At 47.7% G+C, this 27,391-nt stretch overlaps 2 protein-coding genes across 3 annotated transcripts in view; one reads left to right on the plus strand and one right to left on the minus strand.

Moving 5' to 3' along the window:
* Nucleotides 1-22,598, plus strand: part of WDR33 (WD repeat domain 33) — a 90,484-nt gene extending 67,886 nt beyond the window's left edge. The window contains exons 8-22 of one of the 2 annotated variants that reach the window (XM_074363442.1): nucleotides 2,924-3,050; nucleotides 4,180-4,334; nucleotides 4,436-4,514; nucleotides 4,971-5,081; nucleotides 5,443-5,537; nucleotides 5,750-5,836; nucleotides 6,060-6,199; nucleotides 6,901-7,053; nucleotides 7,679-8,749; nucleotides 11,403-11,511; nucleotides 14,269-14,707; nucleotides 18,897-19,060; nucleotides 19,168-19,260; nucleotides 19,878-20,093; nucleotides 21,965-22,598. In XM_074363442.1, coding sequence (XP_074219543.1) covers nucleotides 2,924-3,050; nucleotides 4,180-4,334; nucleotides 4,436-4,514; nucleotides 4,971-5,081; nucleotides 5,443-5,537; nucleotides 5,750-5,836; nucleotides 6,060-6,199; nucleotides 6,901-7,053; nucleotides 7,679-8,749; nucleotides 11,403-11,511; nucleotides 14,269-14,707; nucleotides 18,897-19,060; nucleotides 19,168-19,260; nucleotides 19,878-20,093; nucleotides 21,965-22,194 — 3,269 coding nt within the window. In that variant the 3' untranslated portion in view covers nucleotides 22,195-22,598. The remainder of the gene's footprint in view (nucleotides 1-2,923; nucleotides 3,051-4,179; nucleotides 4,335-4,435; nucleotides 4,515-4,970; nucleotides 5,082-5,442; nucleotides 5,538-5,749; nucleotides 5,837-6,059; nucleotides 6,200-6,900; nucleotides 7,054-7,678; nucleotides 8,750-11,402; nucleotides 11,512-14,268; nucleotides 14,708-18,896; nucleotides 19,061-19,167; nucleotides 19,261-19,877; nucleotides 20,094-21,964) is intronic. The other variant, XM_074363443.1, reaches the window with a different exon arrangement.
* Nucleotides 22,599-23,835: 1,237 nt separating this feature from the next.
* Nucleotides 23,836-26,471, minus strand: SFT2D3 (SFT2 domain containing 3). The gene is made up of 2 exons (XM_074363445.1): nucleotides 25,438-26,471; nucleotides 23,836-25,061 (listed from the first exon to the last, which is right to left on the minus strand). The coding sequence occupies exon 1, from the start codon at nucleotides 26,397-26,399 to the stop codon at nucleotides 25,746-25,748; it is 654 nt and encodes a 217-aa protein (XP_074219546.1). The 5' UTR covers nucleotides 26,400-26,471; the 3' UTR covers nucleotides 23,836-25,061; nucleotides 25,438-25,745.
* Between the last annotated feature and the right edge of the window lie 920 nt (nucleotides 26,472-27,391).

The raw sequence follows: 27,391 nt of genomic DNA on the forward strand, positions 1-27,391 counted from the left end.
TTTTTTTCTCAATAAATCATTCACATTTTTCAATATTTAAAAATTACCAAACAATATACAGTGAAGGCTCCTTAGCCTTGTTCCCCCGGTACCCAGTTCCTCTTCTTGGAAGCAGTTAATATTAGATTCTTGTGTATTCTTTCAGACACATTTTATGCATTTTTGAGCACGTGTGTGTCTCCTTTTAAGCCACAAGTGTTATTAGCAAGCTGCACGTACTTTTTTTGTACATATTTTCTTAGATTACTTTATTTGTATTTAATTTTTTTAAAGTAGATAATAATTGCACGTGGTTCAAAAATAAAATAATGTGAAGGCTTGAGTAGTTCCTCTTCTATTTCAGTACCATGTGTGCGATGTACCACCCTTCAAGGAGTCTTCATGCATTAGAAATAAACAGGAAGGCCCATATTTTCGTTTTCCTTCTGTAAGTTTTAAGCTAACCTGTCACGCAGTACAGAATAGGTGCTAAGAGCAGTGGGCTGGGGGCTGGCTCCCTGCATGTAGACGTCTGCGTTGCCACGTATCACTTGTGTAACTGTGGGCGAGTTATTTAAGCTATCTGTACTTTATAATCTTCATATGTAAAATGATCGCTCAGTGTACACGCTTTGCATACAGAAGAAGTGTGCATGTTTGCTGGTAGTAGTAGTCTATAAAATTGTTAGGGACAATGACCAATAAAATAATACCCAAGAATCAGTTCCAGTCAGTTTGCTTTATCTTAGTGATGGATGTGGATGTGAGTAAATTCATTTAACAGAAAAGGATGGATGGCATTTCTCCCTTGTTTGATTTCTACTTAAGTATTTTAGAAAACTTCACAAAACAAAATTAAAGCAGCTAAAATATATAGTTCCCGTCTTTTGGGTTGACAGTTCTTTTGTTTTTGCACAAATTCCTTTAAACAGATATACTTTCTTTATGTAATAAAAGTGTCCCTGAGAAGGTGAGGGTGGAGATGGCAGCCAAGAATATGAACTCTTTTGCACAGAGCACCACATTTTAAGTGGTTTCTCATGTGCTTTCTACTCAAATTTGGTTAAAATACATACATATCATTCCATAATATTTAATTTTAGGAGATACTGGCCCTTAAAGTTTTTAAATTCCCTGGCCATATCTTTTTAGGATCAGATCATTAATAACACTGAAAGTCCTTAAGGCAAGCAAGGGGCTGGGGGACTCAATTCTCTTTCTATTCAATTTTTCCATTCTCAGTTCTTTTTTCTTAATAAAATTAAGGTAACAACAAAACCTCTTTTCCCCTTCCCACCTTCAGATCCTAGTTACAAAATAATACATATTTATTGTAGTACAGTTAAAAATAGGAGACACACAGAGAAATAAGATCACCTTAAAACTACCACCCAGTGTAGTAATATTTCTGTTAACAGCTTGGTGTCTAGGCTTCTTGCCTTTTTTCTCTGTATAGATCTGCACACAGTCACTCATGTTACTGATTTGTTTGTCTTTTACAGTGATGGTGTCTGGAATGCTGTACACACTGGTGTCTTGTCTTTTTTAAATAGACTCAGGATCATGAACATTTTAATCACCATTCAGTTATCTGTAGGATCATTTATAAAAGGTGCATCGTATTCCATTGAACACATGCCATACCGAAGTTTATTTTGTAATATATTTATTTCCTATTCAAGGACATTTAAAAATAAACTATCGATAAAACACTCCTGTAAACCAGTCTTTTTGGACAGCAGTTATATCCGTATGGTAAATTCTGAGACATGGACTTACTGGGTTGCAGGGTATGTACTTTTTTCATGCTTCTAATACACATTACCAAACTGCTCTCCAGATAGCTGGCATTGCCCTAGTGCTTGCCTGCATGGGGTGTGATCTTAGATCAGTCCTTGCCTCTATGGGCTGCGAATTCCCCTTCTGCACTGGTGCACACTCACCCCCCAGGGCCTCTGTGCCGCCTCTTCCTTCTTCCCTGCGTCCCTCCTTTTCTTTTCTCCTGTATCCTTCCTCCTTCCCACCTCAGACTTTCATAGAAGCTGGATTTCCTCCAGGTTAGAGAAGGAGCCGTTTCGAATGCTGTTTACCTCACTCTCCACCTGCCTCTCCGGGCATTTGCTGTATATACACTATTCTTGACACTCTTTTTGGACAGCACCCCGTTTTTCAAAAAAAATTTTTCTGCCATATGAATTCTGATTTTCACTAGTGATTATTAGTAACAGCTGATCTGTAACATTTGTGATGTCACCTCACGCTCTGGCTCTGTGGTAAGAGGATTGTCCCTGTATTCCTGAAGACTGGGATGAGTCCAGCAGTCTAGGGCTTCAGGACTTCGTAAGGATGAACGAGCTGAGTGCTCGGTACCCTGCCTGCCCTACAGTGAGCGCTCACAAGGCTGGCTTTTCCTGTCATCTCGGGTGACGTGCCAGTGAAGCAGGCATCACGTTTCTCATCCTGCATTTCAGGAAGTGGGATCAGAAAGATGGAATGAATACTTTTCCTATTGTCACATCTGTTCCAGAAAGTGGTGGTGTCTGAATCTGAATTTAGGAATTTGGGTCCATAAGGACTGTTGCAAAGTGGGGAAGCTAAAGTGAATGACCAGAATTGTTTCTAATTATTCTGACAATCCGTAGAAGATCCTGTAAAGTTTCAAGCGCTTTTACACATGGGGGCCTGAGAGGTGCAGCAGGTGAGTGAGAAGATGTGCTTAGTTCCAGGAGGAGAGAATGGTTCCTGGGCATCTAGAAAGACAGGTGGTTATATCCAGAAGTCTTCCAGACACAGAGACCAAAGAGGTTTTCAAGAAGTTTAAGATGACTGAGCACTAAGATCAAAACATTTCACAGGTTTCTCTACTTTGGCTTAAATTAGAATGCAGTCCTGTTTTAAATATGTATATGCTGATTAGATTTTTGTGTTAACTTGTTTCCGACAGGGCACGGTGCTGATGTGAAATGTGTAGACTGGCATCCAACAAAAGGGTTAGTTGTTTCAGGAAGTAAAGATAGTCAACAGCCAATCAAGTTCTGGGATCCCAAGACTGGGCAGAGTCTTGCAACACTGTAAGTGATAGGAACCCCGGCTTGGCCCCTAAGCAGAGGGGAGTGAAGCTGTGTGTATTCTTTCACTTCCAGCTTTCTTTCCTCTGTGTATTCCTGAAAAAATGGTGTAGACAACAGATGGCCTTTATCTGTAGACTTCTTACTGATTAAATAGGATTTCTCTCTAACTTCCTGATGAAATAAGGCTTGATGTTTGTTCTGCCACACGCGCCTAAATGTAACTCAGCTGGGGTGGGGAGGCATGATACATTGTGGCGCTGTATGGAGTTGCCGTGTGTGCCGTTTATTAGACACAGCCCGGCTTTCTCCATGTCAGTGCATCAATTTATGGAAAAACTCGCCCTCCATTTTTGTTAGCACATTTGAATACTGGTGATGCAAAGACCTTTTTTCCCCCCATTCACAGAGGTGCTGGGATTGCACCAGGGCCTCGTGCACTCCAGGCACACGCGCTGCTGCCGAGCTATCCTCCCCCACTTCCATTTTTGACTCAGTTCTCATTTATTGTGAGGTGTTCATTTATGATGCAGCCACATAATAAAATTTCCTCTTTGAATCATCTGTAAACATCGACAGTTACACGAGTACATTGTCAACATCTTTTTGACCAAGCAGCTGTGTCCCGGTCCCTCTGACAGGGAAGTGAGCAGGCGGGAGCAAGGCGGCCCCGTCACACGGCTCCAGCGGCCACAGCCAGCAGCATGGTGCTCCCCAGAGACGGGCACGTGCCGGCCTCAGCTGCTGCAGGGTCTTTCGGTCCAATTAACCCTCAAACTGCCCTGGGCCCTTCTTTATGCTTTGTCTTAACGAGATGCTTCATTCAATTTTTAAATGAGCTTTACTGAATATTAATTTATGTGTTCAAGCGCTTCCCCTGCTTCACAGTCCAACTAAAGCTCTGCTTCTCCTTTAACTGGTTGATGAAAACCGTGCTTAGCTGATGGACATTCTCTCTGTCTTTGACCTGCTTCTTCCGCCTGCACTTTTAACCGCGGTCCTGTAACGTTACGTGCCGTGTTACCTCTAGGTCAACCTTCTTGCCATCTTGACAACCATGTGCTTTTCAATTATATTAATTTATACTTGTTTTGAATTCTGACAGATTATCTTCTTGGTGCTTTGTTTCTAGTCACGCCCATAAAAACACAGTCATGGAAGTGAAATTAAATCTCAATGGCAACTGGCTACTCACAGCATCCCGTGACCATCTCTGTAAACTTTTTGACATCCGAAACCTGAAAGAAGAGCTCCAAGTCTTCCGAGGTCATAAGAAAGAAGCTACAGGTCAGGGCTGTGATATGCTCCCATTCTGACAGTCACCTGCTGTCACCTGTAGGGCTCTGAGATCCTGATAGTTTCTGTTCCTCCCCGTGTTTTGTTTACAGCTGTGGCCTGGCATCCTGTTCATGAAGGACTTTTTGCAAGTGGAGGGTCTGACGGCTCTTTGTTATTCTGGCATGTTGGGTATGTGATGCTTATTATGTAAAGAAGCTGTAAATTTTATGACAGGAGCACCTGAAAGTGTAAAAATCATCATATTTTCTGTTTTTTCTGATTATTCATATGTCCTGTATCAGAGACTTCCTACAGCTTTCAATTCTGTAAACTCAGCTTAGAATGGAAGACTGAGCCCCTCTGTTTTTGGGTATAGAAGTCGTGAAGGGAGAATAAAACCCATTTCCTTGTTTCCTGTGGTGAGGCTGATTCTGAGCCATCTTCCCTCTGAGGTGCTCTTTGAATAAAAGAGTGTGGATGACAAATCAGTACCCCTGAATCAAGTGGAACTGACCAGGTTCAAAGTAATAGACTTTGCTGGCTTCATTACATTAAAAGAAAATGTTTTGAGGGGAGGTTTTTATTTTTGTTTTTTTTGGAGGTTAAATTCTGTGAAAAACACTACTTTGTGTGGTGCCATTACAGGGTAGAGAAGGAAGTGGGGGGGATGGAGATGGCCCACGAAGGAATGATCTGGAGTCTGGCTTGGCATCCTCTTGGACACATTCTCTGCTCAGGTTCAAACGACCACACTAGGTAAGAGTTGTATCAGAAATAACAAGCGATACTGTCTTCATGAAGCAGCAGGAAATAAGTACATACTCATTTTACTGATAGATGGATGTATTAATATGTATGACTTATTCTTAGGCACATGTTTGTAGTGATTATAAATATATATTATGAGGAGATTGGGTATTGAATGTGACTTTGTTATTTGAATTTTGTTTTGTCTTCTGATTAAAAAGAAATCTTTTCTACATTTAAAAATTTTAGAATAGGGCATTGTAAATTTGTGTTGTTTTTGCCGGAGGACTGCTTAGTACTGTTAAGTGACCAGAAATACACTGAAACCATACTCCTCTCTTCCCTGCTCCAAAAACTTTTATTTTGACAGCAAATTTTGGACCCGAAACCGACCAGGTGATAAAATGCGAGATCGGTATAATCTGAACCTATTACCTGGAATGTCTGAAGATGGAGTGGAATATGGTGAGGTTCTTGCACATTTATCCTTCTTTGAAATCTGATATTCTGTTATAAAAGTGTTGGGTATTGAAAAGATTAAGCAAAACTAATTTTAGTTTTATAATTTATTGATTCAGAAATCACCAACAATAATTTCATTTTTATAAAGTGTTGATTTTATTGGCCTACTACATTTATAAGATATCTACTGACAATGGCTGTATTCCTATTTATAGATGACCTTGAACCTAATAGCCTGGCAGTGATTCCAGGGATGGGAATACCGGAACAGCTAAAATTAGCTATGGAGCAAGAACAGATGGGTAAGAGACGTTGTACCTATAAATTTTGCTTTTTCTATAATTTTACCTATTTCTTATCATTATGATATTAAATTATTTTGAAAATGCCAAAGTGTTGCAAAATGTTGATGAAAGTGATGTGAACTGCATACGTTTAGAATCTGTCCTTCTAAAAATATGTTCACTGATGAAGTGGCCACTTTCTTTCGTTTTCTTGACTAACTACTTCTCTTTATGGTTCCAGGGAAAGATGAATCCAATGAAATTGAGATGACAATTCCAGGTTTAGACTGGGGAATGGAGGAGGTGATGCAAAAAGATCAGAAAAAAGTCCCTCAGAAGAAAGTTCCTTATGCAAAGCCGATTCCTGCCCAGTTCCAGCAGGTGAGTGACTGGGAGTGGCTCCTGCGTCCAGACACTGGAGACGCTGCTGGGTGAGGCTAACTGAGGTGCAGAAATCGGTTTCTCTTGGATTATTTCATCAGTTGAAGGTATTTCTGTACCACAGACTTTTTCTGAGCATTCTTCACGGAGTTCAGGCATCCTTAGACGCAGTTCCCGGCCGCCCCTCTGCAGTTAGTGCTCAGTCTGTCATGCGCCTTCTCCAGATGCTCTCTTATTCTTACCTGCTTGTTATCGTCTGAGCCACCAGAAGGAGGAAAAAAGGGACAGAGCAGAAAGAGTACAGTGATTCTCTGACATTTGTTTGTCTGTCTTCCACTTTATTTCTTCCCTCAACACAAAGCACACATGCCCTTTGGAAGAGACAGGCAGGTTTTTTGTTTGTTTGTTTTCATTTTTTGGTGTTTTGGTTTTTTTGGACAGGCAGGCTTTATATCCTAATAACATGCAAGATCTTACAGCTTTTTTTATCAGCTTAGCAATTTCTACCTAGAAATGTGCTTGTCTGAGTTCACTCCCGTGTCACTAAGAGTTAGCGTTAGAAATAAAGCTAGTTTATCAGGTGAGCTGACTTGTATTCACCAGGTTGGAATGAGCCAATGACATTACAGAGTGGTTTTTCTCATTCTGTCATTATAATTTACACACTTAGGGCATATTTTAATCTTCTCTTCTTTACCAAGGCTTGGATGCAAAATAAAGTTCCAATTCCTGCCCCAAACGAAGTATTGAATGACAGAAAAGAGGACATTAAATTGGAAGAGAAGAAAAAAACACAAGCAGAAATTGAGCAAGAGATGGCCACGCTGCAGTACACTAACCCACAGCTGCTGGAGGTGCGTGAAGCCCTTCTGGGGGGATTCGGGATGATCTAGGAGAGTAGCATGCCACATTTTATTGACGTGCCCTGAAGGAGAAGGGAGGGGACACTTGGGTGGGTCTGATGAGTGGCACCGTTTCTTGTTGCTGCATTAGGAAGCTAGTTTCTAAAAGAATCCTGTTTCTCAGACTTCTAAAACCAGGTCAGTCAAGCAGTGAGTAGATCTAAGTTACATTTTTACTAGACAAGATAAAGCCGACATAGTTTTAATTTGGGTTCACTTATTTATCCACAGATAAGAGTTTTTCTGTCAGCTCTAGAGCAGATGGTTTGTTCTTGTAAGAATGAAACACTAGTAGATTGTTGGGCTTTCCCTGATCAAGACGGATATAAATAATCCATCTTAAAGGTGCTGCTGTTTCCCAGCACCTAAAAAGAAGTGTTCTAGAGTGAGTCTGGCAGCCTGAGTTCTTTCAGAACGTCTTGAGTGCCATACAGACGCTGGTTACCATTGGTGCATTAAGAGGTCACTTGACGTCACATGATTGTTTTGAGGCTCCTCCAACGAAATAAGTGAAGGCAGTGTTGTCATCTTTAAGGTCTCTGGCTTATTTATCAGTATGCTTTTTCTTTCTTTCCAGCAACTTAAAATTGAAAGACTTGCACAGAAGCAGGCTGAGCAAATTCAGCCTCCTCCTTCATCCGGCACCCCTCTCCTGGGACCCCAGCCCTTTCCAGGACAAGGCCCAATGTCTCAGATTCCTCAAGGTTTTCAGCAGCCTCATCCGTCTCAGCAGATGCCAATGAACATGGCTCAAATGGGGCCTCCAGGTCCACAGGGGCAGTTTAGACCCCCTGGACCCCAGGGACAAATGGGACCACAAGGTCCCCCACTGCATCAGGGAGGTGGGGGGCCACAAGGATTCATGGGACCACAAGGACCCCAGGGCCCGCCCCAGGGGTTGCCGAGGCCTCAGGACATGCACGGGCCCCAAGGAATGCAAAGACATCCTGGACCTCATGGCCCTTTGGGACCTCAAGGACCACCTGGACCACAGGGTAATTCTGGTCCTCAAGGTCATATGGGTCCTCAGGGTCCGCCTGGCCCACAAGGTCACATAGGCCCACAAGGCCCACCTGGCCCACAGGGTCACTTGGGCCCTCAGGGACCTCCTGGTACTCAAGGTATGCAGGGACCACCTGGTCCCAGAGGAATGCAAGGACCTCCTCATCCTCATGGGATACAAGGCGGGCCAGGATCTCAAGGGATCCAAGGTCCTGTGTCTCAGGGACCTCTGATGGGATTGAATCCAAGAGGAATGCAGGGCCCTCCTGGCCCCCGAGAGAATCAGGGCCCTGCTCCCCAAGGGATGATGCTGGGCCACCCGCCTCAAGAGATGAGAGGACCTCATCCTCCAAGTGGACTGCTGGGACACGGGCCTCAGGAGATGCGGGGCATGCAGGGGCCTCCACCCCAAGGATCAATGCTGGGCCCTCCGCAGGAACTGCGAGGGCCTCCAGGCTCACAAGGTCAGCAGGGGCCGCCCCAGGGCTCTTTGGGACCTCCACCCCAGGGTGGCATGCAAGGGCCCCCTGGACCTCAGGGACAGCAGAACCCGGCAAGAGGGCCACATCCATCTCAAGGGCCAATACCATTCCAGCAGCAGAAAACAGCTCTGCTAGGTGATGGGCCCCGGGCCCCCTTCAACCAGGTATTATTTTTTTTCCAACTTGCAGGCATTAATTAACATTTGGGGAAAACACACTCTGCACTGAGGCGGCACTTCTGAATGCTGTGAAAGGCAGTCGCAGCTGGTAGAACGTCTTCTCAGTAGTGGTGGTGGTGGGGACTAGCATCACGGCTGAGCAGAGAAACAGATGATTAAATAGACCATGAACTAGATCGCAGTATGAAGCTTTACTTCTGAAACTATGTGTTTTCACAGAGGTCCTTCCAGGAAAGATGAACTCTGACCTGAATGCTGTTCACAAGTGTCCCAGGGCTCCAGAAGGGCTGTGGCTTGGGAGGACGCGGGGCTGGCTCTGGGCTGCTGCCTCTCCTGGGCTCTCTGCGCTGGAGGCTTGGTTTCATGGGTTCACCAGACGGCCCAGCCACCTTCTCTCTGCCTGCTGACCTGCCGGTCGGCTCTACTTTTTAAGATAGTGCAAGGTGTTTAACTCAGGAGTTCACCGTAGACCGTGACCTCACTGTTCACTTCAGTGAGTGCTTTTAGAGATCTCCGAGTCCAGACTTGCGCATTTTCAAGTGGTGACCCTTTGGATGAAATTCTGTTCAAGTTGTTTTCAGCTCATGGATGGAAGTATTTACAGGAGGGGGCGTTTCCGTAGAACTTCTCGTGGCCCTTTCAGAGGATTCTGTTATTCAGCCAAGCTTTATTACCCGTGTGCTCAGCTTGTGCTTGAGGGATGGGGCGAGGAGAGCTCCATTTGCCTGGGGCGAGTTACAGAAAGACCTCGGGAGCAGGAATGGAGTGAACACTGTTTGGCCTGTGGTTTTTACATTTTTCTGAAAGTCATAGACTGGAAGCATTATTTGGGTAGGAACAACTGGGTTGGTGTCCTTGAAGTCAGTTGTGGACCAAAAGTGAGTGAAGGAGTGAGTTAGTGTGGACTCCCTGGGTCTCCACTTGGAAGAGGGCAAGCTGCTGATACGTGTGTAGAAAACACCTCTGTAATGTGAGGGTGACCAGTGGAGTCACTGAATTAAAATAACTAGCTACGTAAGGAGATGACATGCCGCTCTTCAGCAGACCTTACAGAACTTAAAAATGTCACAGCAGTGAAGGATCTGATGGCATTTGGATTTACTTCCAGAGTTTATTGGACACTTTTCAGAATTTAGATGTTTAATAGAGCTATGTTTGTCCTCCAGAACTGCCCTAAAACTTGAAGTATTCTATATTTTATTAACACAGTATATTTGTGTTTGTTTATAATATTTACCTACTTACCTTATGTTAGTAAATTAACAGTTTCCCTTTTGGAGGATAAAAACATAATGAACTTTAGCTGCCACCTTATGACTTAAATTATATAAACGTCGGATTCAAGAGGACAGCCCTGTTGGGGACAATTCAGTAAGAGTTTTTATTATGTCATATAGTAAAAGATTTTATACCTGAAAAGCATAATGACACTAAAAATTTAATTGGCCTATAGAAGTATTGGTGGAATGAGAATGGAGGTTTAATACCTTATAGGGCATTTCAAATCTCAAGAGTTGCCTGATGAAAGTCTTTGCTCCTATTTCTTATATTCTGAGATCTGGCTTTCTTAACGTGGATCAGGTCAGTTATTTAAACCAGTTGTTTTACTTGGTGAAATTGAATGGAAGGGCTTTCAGGTGTTAAGGTGATAGTGTGAAAGATGCTGGTAAGAGCTGTCCTTGAGCAGAGGGGACAAGAGACGAAGGAGTGTGGAGATGACTGGCACTGGGTGAACGATGCCGTTCGTAACTGCAGGGCTGCCAGTGAGTCCTGTCCGGGCAGCTCTTTCACGTAGCTGGTGTGGAGAGAGAAGACAGGTTTGCTCTTGACGGTTTTGAAATACATATATATAAATATTTGGTTATTTATTTGTTTCTTTGTCAGGAGACTAGATCCAAGGTCACTGGGCAGTGTGGGGAATCAGAGTTTAGACATGGCTAGATAAAAACACGGAATATTAGGACCAGGGACAAACTGGGGCTGAGCTCTGGGATTCCGAGGCCAGGAGGCTCGGGATCAGAGCAGCAGGCTTATATCAGACAGAAGCTGCAGGAACCCATGAAGCCGAGGTCTGGGGAAGGAGGCTGGGAATGAGCAGCCGGTGCTCACTAGAGGGGTGGAAGGAGGCGGCAGTGAGTGAATGTCTTGCTCATTGGGACCCCTTTCTTACTCTCCTGCTCCCCCTTAAACCCAGCCATAATAACCTCTTGAGAGGATGGACTGTTGTCTGTAGGTAGAGAGGCATCGTGGATGTGAGAGCAGTTTACCTGTCCTGGCAGATTTCCAGGTCTTTACTTTTGCCGTAAGTTCCTTCTCTGTGCAGAGCGTTGTTCTTTTTATGTTATGATTTCTGACTTTCCGTTAAGGTTCTTGCTTGGCATTACAGGTAAAGATCTAGCTTTAAATAAAACCTATCAGCAGATTTAAAATAAGCATTTCCTTTTATTATGGCTGGAGAAGTATCTCCTTCCCCCCCCCAATTTAAGGACAATTTTGCTATAATGTCACTAGCTCTATATTTACTGCTGGAAGCTTTGGGGCCGCCTAGTGTTTTTATCCTGTCACGTTGTGATAAAATTGCTGTTGATGAAGCACAAGCCTTTGATTTCACACCCCCGCTTTAAAAACATCTTTTCAGGAAGGACAGAGTGCAGGCCCCCCGCCCCTGATACCAGGCCTAGGGCAGCAGGGGGCGCAAGGCCGCATCCCGCCCCTTAACCCTGGACCAGGACCCGGCCCTAACAAAGGTAAAGTCTGCTCGGCGGAGTGGGGGGCTCTCTCCACCACCTTCGGGTAAATCTTACAGTAGTTTTATTGGTAAGTAATGGATAGAATGCGGAAATAAGAGCATAGTCATCTCAGGTAATGGCTCCATCTTCCGCGGTTCCCTTGAGGCGCTCAGCTGGGCCCAGGCTGCTCAGGGGCAGTAGCCCCTCACTGCGCGTGGCTGGCCTCGTCCACCTCCGGGGAAAGAAGGGGGGCTGACTGAGTGCTCCCAGGGAGCTGCACTGCTTCAGCGTACATTTTTTGGATGGGATAAAGAATTCAGAGATTTTAACAGTATTTTTAACATCACCCCCTCTGTCCCCTCAAACTGTGTCATACATTGAATTCTGTAGCTGGTTATGTTGTTGGCACCCTTTGAGAAGAAGCAAGCCATGTGCCTCAAGTTGTCATTGTGGGAGGCACACAGATGAGAACTGCCGTGTGGAGACAAGTTAGGTGGAAAGAGGGTGCCTGCAGGGGCCGTGGGAGGAGCCAGAGCCCCAGGGAAGTGGGCGGAGAGCCGAGGATGGGCCGTGAGGGCTGGGGGAGGTGAACTTGGAGCCGGAGTCGGTGTTCAGGGCACCTTTTCACAGGGGGACACAAACCGGAGGACCGTGAGTACCGTGGAGAGTGCCCGACACAGAGCTGGACTCCCCGCAGCTTCAAGTGGGCTGAGCCCACAGCGCCTCGCGGTGCATTAGGTTCCTTGTCCCCATTTAGTCAGGTGAAGAAGAGCCTTGGTCAGCATTTACAGACCTAGGACTTTGGAAATGTAAAGCTTACTCTTGAACTTACATGGTTATCAGCGGTAGGCAAGGGAGCGGTAAAGGAATTAGGAGAATGTTTATCTTAGTCTCAGGTTGTGGCGTGGTGGCCAACAGGGCAAAAGAGAGAAAGCAATCAGAGTGAGGGTTTGGGTTTGGGGACCCAAGAGAAGTCTGTTACCCTCAGTGCAGCCACCAGCAAACTGAGAGCCTGCCTCTCTCCCTCTCCCACCTGTGTCTGTCCCGCCTGTTCCCTCTCCTCCTTGCTCATCCCCCTTTCTCTTCACCTCTCTCTCCCCACTCCCTTCCTCCTCTTTCTCCTCCCAGGGACCCAAGGGAGAAGGGAGAGCCGAAAAAGTGGCCCTGCCACCCCCTACTGGATTCCCCAGCGTCGCATCCCTTCTAATTTGTAGTGGTGGGTTTCTTTCCTTGGAGGAGCCAGGGTACTTTTAAGCAGATAGAGGTAATGGGAGGATTATGATTCATAGGTAAGTCTGATTGGAATGTGTTCAGCTTCCTCAGGTCAGGGGTCTGCTGTGTCTGAGCTCACACCAAGTCCGAGCAGCGTAAGGTCAGAGAAGAAGCCGTTAGCTGCAGCACCCTGCCGAGAAGGGAGGGGCTGTGCACCAGAAGGAGGGGGTCTGGGACATCTGAACTCAGAGGCAGCCTAGAAGGCGCTTGGGTCAGCGTGGAGAGGTTGCGTTAACTGAAGGAAGGGAGAAGGCAGGTGGGAAAGGAAGAGCTTAAGACGACAGAGAGTCCTTCTAACAGTGTATGTTTATCCTGAGATTTGCAAGTGTTTTACACATGCTGGGTGGTGAGGAGGAACTGAAATGGCCAAGAGAAGTGAGTAAAATTGGAAGAGGAGGGACACTGGGCGGGTGAGAGTTGCGGCCAAGGGAGATAAAAGGGGAAGGGTGCATCTTTATTGCGGGAGAAGCAGTGAAGCCTCTGCCACCTGGTGAGGGGAGGAGTTTCATTTGAAAACTGAGTTGTTTTAGAAGCAAGAGTGTCCCTTTGATATCTCCTTTAAAAAATGTTTGAGTTAAATTGGATGTTGACTGAAAACAGGTAGACATTTACAGTGGCTGCAGTAATCATTCGGTGGCCAGAACAGACCCCTTCAAAGTTAGGTGGTAAACTAAGTGGAGCTGGCCTCCTTCCATTTTCTTTCAGTACATTTTTACTCAGTACTTTGTACATATATTAAAATAGTTTAAAAGATATTTAACAGGTTTTGAAGCACTGTCTGCAAAGAATGGTGATAATATTACAGCGGAGGGATATCATTCACAGAAATGGGCAGAAGAAGTGTTTATATAAACCCTGAAACTGAAGTACAGCGAGGCTGTTTGGTCACCGAGCAGTTACTGGAGAGGCGCAGGGTTCCACGTACCTCATGAGGATTTTGCTAAGGATCCGAGTGTGAGTTAACAAATCCAGTGAAGTGAACCAGGAGTTGAAGGAGAGCGGTCCTGGCCCTTCGGCCCCAGGGCCCCCGCGGGCTCTGCAGGCCTTGCAGGTGCAGGGGTGAGCTCCTGGTGCTTGGCTTCCTGGCCTTCAGCGGGAGTTTTCTCTGATGCCTCCTCCCTGGGGGCGGAGCAGGTGGGCCCAGCGAAATCGCAGAAGGAACGAACGGAGACAGGGAAGGGAAGCTTATTCTGTGAGGCGCTCTCATGTTTTCTAAACACATCTTCACAGCAGCAGTTGCTGATCTCATTTGAGATTAGTCGTTTGCCCTTGGTTGAGTTGCTTAGCTAGTGAGCGATGAAGTTGAAATCTGTACCCCAAAACCCTTGTTCTTTCCCTTACATGAGGCCTTAAAGACATATGTCTCCTAAGTATGCTGGGGGCTGAGGAGGGAAAACATTCTCAATAAAAGAATGCATTCTGAGGTTTTAAGGTGCTGAAAATCAGACCCGTGTCGGCAGGATTCTGGGAGGACCTGCTGAACATCAGTTTTGTCTCCTTTAGGTGACTCGCGGGGGCCTCCAAACCACCACATGGGCCCGATGTCTGAGAGGCGGCACGAGCAGGGCAGTGGCCCTGAGCACGGCCCCGAGAGGGGGCCTTTCCGCGGCGGCCAGGACTGCAGGGGCCCCCCCGACAGGCGCGGCCCGCACCCGGACTTCCCTGATGACTTCAGCAGACCGGACGACTTCCACCCCGACAAGCGCTTTGGCCACCGGTTACGTGAATTTGAGGGGCGAGGAGGACCTTTACCCCAAGAGGAGAAGTGGAGGCGTGGGGGCCCCGGGCCTCCGTTTCCTCCTGACCACAGGGAGTTCAGTGAAGGGGATGGCCGGGGCGCAGCCCGGGGCCCCCCAGGGGCGTGGGAAGGCCGCAGACCTGGAGATGAGCGCTTCCCCCGGGACCCCGACGACCCACGCTTTCGAGGGCGCAGAGAAGAAAGGTGGGCAGATACCTGGGGTTCGTTTCTTCCCCAGAGCTTTTCACCTGTTCTCTCCACGGAAGTCTCTTTCCTCTCTCACTTGGGAAGAGAGTGCCCTACCCTCTTTAGGTTTAGTGTTTAGACTTAATATATATGCCTTTTAACTCTTCTGTGGTTCTTTTTTGTCTCTACAATTTAGAAATCTTTTTCTTTTTGCTTATATTTTGGTCCTTTTAAAGAGATAAGAGAATCAATGTACTCTAAAGTTTCTTGGATTTGATTAGAAATCTGTAGGTTCTCTTGGTTGGAATGATGAAATAAGAGACAGATATTTAGATTGAGAATAAAGGAGTTGTTAAGTAGGTAGTTTTTATGTAATTGCCTAAAGAGCTTAACAAAGTCAAATCAAACTGAAAAATAATCTTGCTGTTAAACTTAAATTAGGTCGAGGTCAGGCCTGAACACTCAACTTGCTTGGGGTTAAAAAAAAATACGGAGGAAAAAGCAAGAATTAGTAAACTCACGTGAGCCTTGGAATAATCAGTGATGATAATTATTTACCATGTGCCAGATGTTGCTTGATTTAAGCGTTACAGTGAGGAGGGAGATGGGTGTTACTGTCAGCATTTAGACAGTGGTCACGAGAGGCGAGCGGTTCCTGACTCTGGGAGGCCACCTGGTGGTTGGGGCAGGGGCGGCCTCAGGCGGAGCTGTCGGACTGCGGGGCCACGCTGCCTGGCACGCCTTCTCCCTTGTCCTTCCCCATCATGTTTCTCACCAGTGTTGCTAGTAGGTAATTGAGTCCGGAGTAGCGGTCTCATCTGGGCTGTGTTGAGAAAATGGCCCGCGAGGGTGAAACTGGGGGGTTAAGGGAAGCAGCTGTCAGAGGGGAGTTTTTAATAAAAAGATTTCGAGCTCCCAGCTTTCTTACGGGCCTCTCTTAATGATATCCAAGTATTCACTCTTTGAAGTGGCTTCGTATGTCTGTAGGAGCCTCACTTCCAGTGGCTTTGGCATCAACATAACTTTCATTGATTTCTTGAATCTGCGTCTTGTGCAGTTTCGGATTTCAGCGTGCATGGATTTGTGCTGTATTCATTCCATCAGTCAGTGACAGACCCGCAACTGGACTCTGGTGCTGTCTGCGCTGCGCGCTTCTCTCCAGATGGGCCAGACGTGTCCTGCACCCATTGTGCTGGCTGTCGCTCTGCCGGGACACAGCCTCCCAGCTGTGTGTGGCTCAGTCCACTTAGCTCTCTCCTCCCGTTGCCCCCGGCTCCTTTACCCTGCCTTACATTTCTTCAGAGCGCTTAGCACTGCTTGACAGTAAGTGATGTGTTTATTTCCACGTTACTTGTATCTCTTGGGAACATGTCAGCTCCTGAGGGCAGGTCCTCAGGACCCGGAGCAGTGGTGGTGACGGTACTGAGACCACAGCTGCCCGGTAACTGTTGAGTAAACAAAGCAGTTAAAGGAGGAGATGTACTTGAGAGGGGTCCGTTTGCCAGGAGGTGTACAACTCAGCACAGGGGGCCGTAACAAGTACACGGGCTGCGGTGGGTGGGGGCCTTAAACAGCAGAAATCTGAGTTCTCATAGTCCTGGGGGCTGGAAGTCCTGGATCGAGGTCTAGCAGGATGGGTTTCTGCTGAGACTTCCCTTCCCAGCTTGCAGACAGCCACCTCCACCCTTTGTCCATGCGTGATGGAAAGAGGGTGAGCAGGCTCTCAGTGGCGCCTCCTTACAGGCACCAGGCCCATCCCGGGGCCCTGTTCTTGTAACCTTATCCAACCTGATCAGTTCTCCGAGGCCCGTTTCCAAAATCAATGGGGGATGGGGCTTCACCATGAATTTTAGGGGGGCAGGGGTAGGACACAAACGTTTATGTTCCTTGGAAGGGGAGAACTAATTAGATTTATTTTTAAAATTTATTATTGTTACTTTTTCTTTTACTGGGGATTGAACCCGACATCTTGCATGCTAGGCATGCGCTCTACCACTGAGCTGTGCCCTCCCCCCAGGACACAAACGTTTAGACCACAACAGGAGGGGTTTTCTAATTAGGGCAAATTAGAGTCTGGCTGTCTGTCTGTAGCTTGCGCAGTTGTGCGGTGGGTGCCCAGACGAGAAAAGAGACCTGCTGTTTGGGGCTTCTTCCCTGAGTCTGTCTCAGGGGAGCCACACCCTCTGCTGACACGCTCCTGCTCTTGTCAGTCCCAGCCTACCTGAGGGGTTGCTTCCACCAGCGTCGGGGCACATCCCTTTGCTCGCAGGAGTGTGGCTCAGTAAGTTAGCCCAGGACAAGAAAGGTAGCTTCACAGCTGGAATGGTGGAGTGAAGGGGGGCGAGCTCTTTTTACCCTACAACACCAAGCTGTGAATGTAGGAGGGGTGATAGAATTAGAAAATGACTTTTTTTCTAAGCAGCCAGTGTCATAATTGCTTCAGGCAGGATCACCAGGTGATGCTAAAAGCATTGGGTCAAAGACGGCGGGGAAACGGGATATTCTCGAACTGCCGAACTGTCACCCCACAGATTACATAACTGCAAAGGACAAAGTGGGCCTTTGTAGCAATGAAATTTGGTTGCTCTACACATTCGCATCATAAGCAATGAGACGGACTGGCATCACTGTGAAGGTGTTAAGTTCTGCCAAAAATGTTCTACCTGAATCCAATCATGAGCAAGCAATCAGGTAAATTCAAATTGTGGTACATTCTGTAAAACACCTGGATGGACCCTTCAGAAGTGTTGAGGTCATGAAAGGTAAAACGCGGGAGGGGGACTGTTCTAGAGTAGACTGAAGAGACATGATCACTAAATACTGGTGTGTGATCCTGCCTGAAACCTGTATGTGCAGACAAGTAAAGGACGTTTTGAGGACAATTGGAGAGATTGGAATTGGACTACATGTTAAATACGATCACGTGTTATTTAGAGCAATAACAGTGCTGTTATGTAGGAGACCGTCCTTGTTCTTGGAAGGGATCCAGGGAGGAAGCGTCACGGTGAAGCTGATTTTGAAATGGTTTAGAAGATGAATTTATTAATAGATGGACAGAGAAAAGACAGAGCCCAGGTGGCAAAATCTGAAGAACCGGTGAATTAATGTGTGTGTAAAGGATGTGTGTGCATGTGTTTCTCTCTACTCTCATCATTAGTGTAAGTTTGGAAGATTTCAGAATAAAACGTTGGAGAAAACGAGGACTGAATGGAGACTCGGGGGAAGCAGGAGGCCTGGCCCGAGAGGGGGCCCCAAGCCCCTGCCCTCTTCTGATCGTTTCTCCGGTTTCTGTGGCCTCTCTGGGGGGCTCACGCACCTTTCCTGCTGGCAGACCCCCTTTTCTACCTCCCCACAGGCTCCTGCTGCAGCCCTGGTGCCCTCATAATGGCCCTGCTGCAGTAACACTCCCGGCCAACTTAGTTTCCCAGCTCCAGAATTCCTGAGAGACGGTGACACTATCCCCCAGCTCAGGCACCAGCTTGCCAGCAGGTGGGCTGCCCGCAAGCCAGGTGCCTGCCTGGACCCCAGTCAGCTGCGGGGTGGGGCTGTTGGTGAAGTTCATGACTGCCAGGCCTGCCCCTGAGTTGAGGCTCTGGGCTGGGGCACTTGGCAGAACAGATGCCCCCAGACAAGTCCAGTCCAGTTAGCAGGCATGAATCTGTAACCCCCTTTTTTCTGATTATATAAGTAATAAATATTCCTTGTACAAATGTAAATGGTAATATGAAAAGTATTTGGGAGGCAGTGGTGAAGAGCCTGGGCTGAGAATTAAGATTGTAGGAGTTCAAATCTGAACACTTACTGTGTGTCCTTAAATAGATGGCTTAACCTCTCTGAGCCTCAGTGTACTCATGGGTAGAATAAAGTTAATGACAGTGTCAGTTTCGTATGGTGGTTGTGAGGATGAAATGAAATGAAACAATACATGTAAAGCACCTGGATGATATAACAGTGCTCACTGCTACATTCCTAAAAACCTGAAGGAAAATTAAATACCCTACGCTCTGGTACCTTTCCCTCCTGCCTGTTTCTGCCTGTCATACTGGGATTGGGAAATGTGTGAAAATACATAATTGTATTTTGTTTTTGTTTTTCTCCCACTTAACATCGTGTCATACCTTCTCATATTGTTCTGTGTCTTTGAAACATAAACTTAGAGCTGCCAGGTATTCCATTAGGCGGATTTTCTGCTGTTTTTCCCCAATAGCTTCAGACGAGGAGCCCCGCCGAGACACGAGGGCCGTGCTCCCCCCAGAGGAAGGGATGGTTTTCCTGGTCCTGAAGACTTTGGGCCAGAGGAGAATTTTGATGCTTCTGATGAAGCAGCCCGAGGAAGAGATCTCAGAGGCCGAGGTCGGGGTACCCCCCGAGGTGAGCAGGGGACCCTGGACCTGGGAGAGCTGGGGGGGAAGGTTACCTTGTTGCGAAGACGCCTGCAGTATTCATCTGAGTGCGGTGTTGTTTTGTTCCCTGTGTAGGAGGGAGGAAGGGCTTACTTCCCACTCCTGATGAGTTCCCTCGCTTTGAAGGAGGCCGGAAACCAGACTCCTGGGATGGAAACAGAGAGCCAGGTGAGGCAGTGGAGCTGCTTGTGGCTCAAGGTGGCCCTGGCCGGCAGCGCGCAGAGGGCCTGCAGACCCTCCTGGGCCCCCGGCTTCTCCCCTCAGCCGCCACGTCTCCGTGGCGGGCTGGGTGGCCTTTCACACGTGGGCTGGACACTGAAGCACGTGGGAATCCAGCTTCTTCCATGAGCCAGATATTAAATACCTCTCTTCCACGAAACTGTTTCGTTAGGGGGAAATACGGCTAAATGAACCAAAGTTTCTCAGTCTTGGTTGCTAATGGGGCAAGTATTGTTGGAGCGCTCATAAATGAAATCTCTTTGGGGTCCACAATAACTTGTAAGAGTGTAAAGACATCCTGAAACTAAAGAGTCTGAGAACCGTTTTCTGGACCTTACCTGCCTCCTCCTCTTTTAGGAGGTATGTGATTTCTAATCTTGACTTTGGGTGCTGTGGTGCGCCTGGCCTTATGGTGGGTGTTCAGGGAGTGCTTCTTGCATGAATGCGTGTTGGTTTTAAGTTGCTGCTTACCCGGCATAATTTCTGCCTGCTCTTGGTCACACCGTGCGGTAACATAATGAGATTGTCAGGGTTTTAGCTTTGTGGATCTGTGTTTCCTGTTTCAGGGCCAGGTCACGAACATTTCCGGGACGCTCCCCGCCCCGACCACCCCCCTCACGACGGTCACTCCCCAGCCAGCAGAGAGCGGTCCTCTTCTCTCCAAGGCATGGACATGGCGTCCCTCCCGCCCCGAAAGCGACCCTGGCACGATGGACCCGGGACCTCTGAGCACAGAGACATGGAAGCGCCAGGGGGTCCCTCCGAGGACCGAGGAGGCAAAGGTAAGCGGGGCCGGTGCCTACACTTCTGGGGCTGCGGACGCCACCACCCTGCCATTAAGCCTGCAGGGGCCACCCGAAGCCTCGTCTCCAGGCCAGCCCCATCCCGGTATGTGCCGGTTCTGTCTGTCCCCCGCTGCGGTCCTGAGGGTCCTTTCCCCACTCTGCCCACCAGGGAGGGCTCGCAGTGTGCTGAGGCACATGCTCCCAGACAGAGCACAGATGCAGTCTGGGCTCAGACTGCAGCCAGCCGGCGCTCTCACTGGCCCACCGCAAGCTCAGGCCCTCTGCGCAGGTCTCCTCCACTCGCTTCCAGGAATCCCTGGTTTGTGCACGTTTCCACTCCAGCTCTCTGCCCCAGCACTTTCTCTGCTGATCTGACTTTCTGGGAGACCCCTGCTCTAACCGGCAGATGTGCTGTCCACCAGTGGCTGCTCTGAGCCCTCGAGGGTGTCCTCTGTGGCAGGAAGAATTGTCCTCTCTCAGGGTCTGTGGGTTTTTTTTAGGATGGGCCCAGAAGGAACACTGCTTGTGCCCAGAGTCACAAAGACTTTGGGGAATATGGTCTGGGAGGGTTTTTTCCCCCAGGGGAGCAATGGATTATTTCTACAACTTGCAACTTTGGATCTTTATTTTAGAGCACTGACTTTTAGCCCAGGGTAATAGCTACCAGATGCTAAGTACAGCTTGGCCGCAGGTTAGGCCGGGCCATTGCACAGGTGGCCTACTTCAGAGGCTGCTGGAAAGACAGCCCGTGTGCCCCAGCCTGTGCTCCACTCCCCGGCTCACCTGCCTCCCTTTCCAGTCACTTCATTACACAGCTCTGCCTTCTGTTCTTGATGGCTGGTTGCTTCTTCCCAGTGCAGAACCCTCAGAAATCACCTCACGTCATCAGTACGTCTCCCCACCCAAGCACACATTTTGTTGCTGGTCAGTATGGGCTGTCGGGACACCTCTGTAGGTCCTGGGCTGGGGCCACGTGGCTGGAGTGGACCCGATGTGCTAGCTGACAGCTCCTCTGCCAGGGTCCCTTCAGGTGGGCCCAGGCTGAACTTCGAAGGAACAGGAGCCAGAATTACTCCTTTGGCTGGCTTTCCTCACCTCTTTGTCTTAACTGGGTTCAAATTCCATTCAAAAATTTAGGAGAGACTTGGCAAAAGTCTTCTGATGGTGCATTATGGGGGATGTGGCCAAATCCTATCATCTCAAGAGAAAAAGAATTTAAAAGTCAGAATTTTAATGATACCTAGAGGTTTATGTTTCCAAGTCTGGAATAAATAAAACTATCCCTGGGAGGAATAATTCTAAAAGCCAGTATTTTTCTTTCTGTGCTTTTTGTTTTTCAAGAATATTTTTATTTCGTTCTTTAAAAGGAAATCAAAGTGCCCTGTAGTTGTGGGATAAGCATAGTGAACACTTACCCTGGTTTGAATCCTTGTAATTCACGTCGTCAGCAGTTGGTACGTCTTAAGTTTCTTCCAAAGTTAAGCCAGTGCTTTTCCAATCTTCCCCGAGGTCCCCCTGGTGGCACAGGAGGGTGAAGGTGCACCTCTCATAGATGGTAGGCATGCTCAGTACGGTCCATGACCTCCAGAAGGTGCTCCGTGTTCTCTCGGTGTCCCGTCCTTGGGGTACACGTCTAGTTGAGGCTGAGGGGCACGGCCACAAGCCAGGACTGGATGGAGGGGAGGGGGAGTCACAAAGGGTGGAGGCACAGCATCTAGTGCTCTGAGTGCCATGCTGATGTCCTCGGACTCTGTTTCAAAGAAAAACCCCGAAGTGTTCCACTGTTGTCATAAAGTTTGTACCGGGAGTTACTGATTAACTGTCTCTGATATTAAAAAGTGACGTGTAAAATCATTGTGTCATTTCAGGCCGAGGGGGCCCAGGACCTTCCCAGAGAGTGCCCAAGTCCGGGCGTCCCAGCTCCTTGGATGGAGATCACCATGACGGATACCACAGAGATGAACCTTTTGGGGGCCCTCCAGGCAGTGGTACCCCTTCGAGAGGGGGCCGGAGTGGCAGTAACTGGGGTAGAGGGAGTAACATGAACTCTGGTCCGCCACGGCGAGGAGCTTCAAGGGGGGGTGGGAGGGGTCGGTAGAAATTGGGGCTCCATCCCTCTGGGCCTCTCTGGACAGTATTTAAGAACTTCCTGTGGACTCACCAAGAGAAACAAAAGGAAACCTGCACCATGTAGCCCTGAGCTCCTTCCCGGGCAGCCGAAGCCCAGGAGCCCCTAACGAGGTCTTCACGACGACGAGACTGCTGCTGGCCGCGCGGAGTCGCCGGCCTTGTTCTGTCCTGTCCACCCACTGCCCCGACTCCCACATTGTTTTGTGAAGATAAAAGCTGGAATCCTTTTTTTTTAAGTGTCACGAGACATGGAGCACCTCCACCAATTTAAGTTCATGTCCAATTGGAAATTTGTTTCTATATGTACAGTTTGTCAGAGAAAAAACCATTAAGTTGTTTTTGTATGAATACAGAATGTGATTTAAGCAAGAATTAACAGAAAACTAGTCGTTGAGTGCTTGCCTTACGGAAACCGTTACCACCACGTCCAGTCTGCTGAGGGGTATCCAGTTAGTGCTCGTATTTGTGAGCACACTTGATGGGAATCTGTCATCTAAATTAATTCATCGGTGAACTCTGGTTTTAATCAAATCCTTATCTAGCCATTCTGTCACACCTTTTTCTAGTAGAGTGAGAAATATTTCAAAACTATAACATAGTTTGAAGTAGCTTCAAAGCCTTAATTAGACCTGCTGTTTCTGGCAGATGGAAAATTATACACTGAAGAAAAAGTCTTCTGGATGTACAAGCAGGGATCTCCATCTCCTAGTAACCACACCTTAGACCTGAGTTGCCTTTTTCTGATGAGAGGAACTTGCAGTAAGTCAGAAATCAACTACACATACCCTCTGAATAAGTAAATCATTTCACAAATTGTTTTAAGTTGAAAAGGAATGGACCAGAATCTCTCTTGAAACAATCTTGCAAAGTAATTTCTTCCTCTTCCATAGTATGTGGAAACACCATGTTTAAGGCAGAGGATAGTTCTAACTTAAAGTAAGCCAGGACGTTCTCATCCACAGCAGATTCCTTTAGTTCTATATAAATGGAACATCTGGCCCACTTTGGGTTGGAAGCCAAAAGTTCAGTTTGAGATACCCCAGGATACTGACCCTTACTTTGCTTTTATAAAAAGAAAGCTATTATTCAAAGGATAGTTCTGTGGCCACCCTAACATCTCATTACTTTGCCAGCTTCAGTTTACTTGACAAATTTAGTTGTGCTGGAAACTGTCAGTAGTGGTTTACAAAAGGCATAGCTGGAGAGTATATAAAACCTCAACTGGTTCCCCATTAATTAAAAAAACCTTAAAACCTAAGTCATTTCTGCAGATAAAAATGATAACCCCACACATACTGCTTTTTTTTAGGGGGTTAGAATCTGGAGCCTACAAGTGATTTTCACTTTTTACTTTGCAATTGAAAACATCCTATTTATCAGCACCTCACTGTAAACACACATTTAGGTAAAAAGAAGTTGTAATCAAATTCTAAGAACCTAAAAAAGGATCCAGAGAGCAAACCCACACAGAGATTAGGCTCCTTTCCCCCCGAGATTAGTGTAGTAATAACTTTATCATAACATTTTAAGGCTTTAACTTTAAAAACACAGTACCTCAGTAAGCAGGTGGCCAGATGAAGTTTTGAGAATAAACTCATTTAGAGAAAACTGAAAACATTACATATTTATTAAATACTTTGTGTATGTATATATATATGTATTTTAAAGCATCACTGTCAAAATACACACAAGATACTGTGGTTTGAATTTATAAAAGCTAGATTTCCAAACAGTGAATTCTTGAGAGGATGTCGGGAAAACAATTTTTAAAAAGATACAATAGCATCAACGTAAAAATGGACTGAACATCTGTAAAATCTTCAGCCGTGCAAAGTCTAGAGAAATTTAGAACTAGAACACAGAATAATTAGGGGGTAGAAAGAGCAGCCAAAGGTATAACTTTTCCAAGTCACAAAAATAAATCAGTCCCTGAAACAGTGGATTTGCTTTTACAAACCCCCTTGGTTGCTCCTCTTGAGGTAGGTAAGCCTGTGTACTGACAGGGTTACACGAGTAAGGCAGCATTCTTAGAGAAAATGGAGGCGGGGTAGGTCTACGGTGTGGACGCTGGTCACTTCAGTGTCCACTTCTTGGAGCAGGGCTTAGGACACTGATCAGGACCTATGAAAATAAATCTTGAGGTTGCACAAAGAGGCAGTCATCTATTGCTGCCTGACAACCTGTTCAGGCAACACTGGAACCCAGCCCCAGAAAAAATTATCTTCAAATTGTGCAATCCAGCATGCAGAACAGTGGTTCTCCACCTTAAGGAGAAAGGAATCATCTGGAGAGCTCTAAAAAAATTCTCATGCCTAGCTCCCACCTCGCAGAGATTCTGATTGGGCTGAGGTTTGGCTCTTCAAGTAATTCTCATGTGAATTGAGAACCAACCACTAGCATAGAATTTTAAAATTCTAGATACGTTTTACTTCCTAGTCTATATATGACTAGTGACAAAAGATGTAGTTTTCTAGACTCATCAAAATATTGGGCCCATACTTTCTGGCAATAAATTAAGGTATACAATAAGGTGCCAGACAAAAGTAGGTGCTAAACCCACAATGAAGGAAATTTGGCCATTAGATATGAAAGGCCCATTACACTGCATTAAGATCAGACTACAGAGTATAAATTATAGTTAAAAAGCAGATCATAAAGTTAGGAATGAAAAATTAGGCCTTGAAGAAATCCATGGTTTCCATCAAATATGGAAACTGGATGTAGAATGATCTTCCCGTCTCCCAGGAGTCCTCTAGCTCAGTTCTGCCACGGACCTTTCAGCATTTACATGCACTTTACTGAATATCGTGCATCTTGGTCCATCGCTTGTGTCACCTAAAAGAGAACCAATTTTCCTTTAATTTTATAAGGCCTTATATTTACAATCTCACTAAAAGAAAAAAAAAATCGAGATAAACCTCAACAAAAATACTTTGGAAAATTCCGGTCGCTAAATTCAGTGTTTAATCTGATACTTTTATAGATCCACTCACATCGAAGAATAAGGGAAAATAATTTCCAAGAGCCAAAGAAAACAAATTTAGTGTATCTAAGTTACTACAATTTACCGGTGGATTTTTTAAATGACAAACGTAAAGAAATCTGAGAAGAGCATTCAGGGCAGTTAATTAAAACCGCAGAGCTATTTTTTACTGAGTGCAGTCTTAAGACCGCGATTAACGCAAAAGCAATTTATCGTGTTTCACAGCACCTGCTACAGAGTATAGCACAAAATGCTGAAATCGAGGAGCTTCCGAGACTGCTCGTATCTCGGTTTTATAACAGCCGCTCAGTTTACGGATCCGGAGGCACAGAAAGGAGCTGCTTTGCCCTGGACAGTCTTCGGTGTGGCGGGCGCTGGGCCCCGGGTTCGGGCTCCACGTCCACTCCGACGGCCCCTCCTGGGGCAGCTCCGCGTCCACTCCGATGGCTCCTCCTGGGGACGGGCTCCGCGTCGACTCCGAAGGCACGAAACGGGGACGGGCTCCTCGTCCACTCCGACGGCGCGGGCCCCGGGCCTCACACGGGTAGCGCCTTGGCGAGAGCGGCGCCGGGGCCCAGACGCCCGAGCGCTAGGCGCAGCGCGGTGCCGGCGCCCCGGGGGAGCAGGCCGAAGAGCGCCGCCAGCAGCGCGCCGACCTGCGCGCAGGCGCCCAGCGCCGTGAACAGCGTGCTGCGCAGCCACAGCGCCGCGTACAGCGTAGCGCCCAGGGCAGCTACGTAGAGCAGCGCGGGCCGCGACGGCGCCTCCTCACAGCGCAGCAGGCGTCCGCACGCCGCGCCGCCCCGCAGGAGCGTGCCGCCTGCCAGCGCCAGCACCGAGCCCAGCGACCAGAGCAGCGCGAACTTGCGGGCGCGCAGCAGCAGCACGGGCGCGTAGAGGGCGGCCAGGCAGAAGCAGAGCGCGGCCAGCAGCAGGCACACGCCGCTCGCCGCCAGCCGTTGAGCGCGCGTGACGCCTGGGATGCACGGCGGTCCCGCCGCTGCCGGCTCCCCAGGACTCTGCGCCCAGGTCCAGCGCAGGCCTGCGCGGTCCAACCACGCCCCCACCGACCCGGCCCCGGCTGCGGGCTCCTCCGCCTCTTCTGCGGAGAGCAGCGGCTCCGCGGCCGCCGGCCCGCCCGCCTTCCCCTGGGAGAGATACTCCTGCAGCTGGCGGTGGAGGTCCGCCATCTTGGGCGGGGGCTCCTGGGAGGGCTGCCGTCCACTTCCGGTTCTGTCCTCCGGAGTCGGTTGGTCGGCCGTGGCGGAAGGGGCGGGGCCTGCGGCTCTGAGCGCCTGGCTCAGGGAGTGGAGGGTCCGCTGGTCCCTGCGCGTTTGCCGTTTTAGCGCTCGACCTTGTTGTCTTTTGGGTGTAAGCGCTGTTGGGGCATGGATAAATCATGGCAGCAGTAAAAGTTCGTTGGCGGAGGGAGTCGGTGTGGCAATAAAAGAAGCTGAGGGAAACATATATCCTGGTTGTGATATTGCGCTATAGTTTTCCAGGATACTGCCACTAAGGGGGGCGGGGAAGGGTTGCCCAGGCGCTGCGTATTTCTTAACTCCTCTAGTCTGTAATTAACCGACCTGCAGGCTTTAGGTGGTTTCTTTGGGAAAGCTACAGAGTTGATGAAGAGTTAGCCCCCTACTCCCACCAATTTGCTTCTCTCCTTTCCCCATTTCAGTGGAGGCCTGGCGATTCTTGAGTCTTTCAAGTCTCATGTCATGTGTGTGTTTGTTTTTTTAATTGAAATATAGTCAGTTACAATGTGTTGATTTGTGGTGTCCGTGTCCTGTGTTTTTGATGCACCTCTCTGTGCTTCTGACATTTATGGTCTACGTGTCCTGAGGCGTCGCCAGATCATTGTGATAAGCCTGCTCACTATTCCTGTTCACGTCGATCTGTTCTGAGATCGTTCCCACAGTCACGCTCTTCTCTCAGCCTCCCTGAGGTTCCTTGGCCGTGGTTACGCGGGTCACGCCCTGCCGGGTCTCTGCCAGGGTTTCTGTCCGCCCCCCCCCCCCCCCCCCCCGGTTTCTGCCCGGCTCATTCCAACTCCCAGACGTAACAATCAAGCTGCACCTGTTGCCATTTACTGTTCTTCAGCTTAGGTCCACTTTGAGTTAGCACCTCTCCTAGTTGTGAAAGTTTATTTGTTTAAGATTGTGCCAGCAGCTCAAGGCTG

This window comes from Camelus bactrianus, chromosome 5 (assembly GCF_048773025.1).
Source record: "Camelus bactrianus isolate YW-2024 breed Bactrian camel chromosome 5, ASM4877302v1, whole genome shotgun sequence".
NCBI classification, from domain to species: domain Eukaryota; kingdom Metazoa; phylum Chordata; class Mammalia; order Artiodactyla; family Camelidae; genus Camelus; species Camelus bactrianus.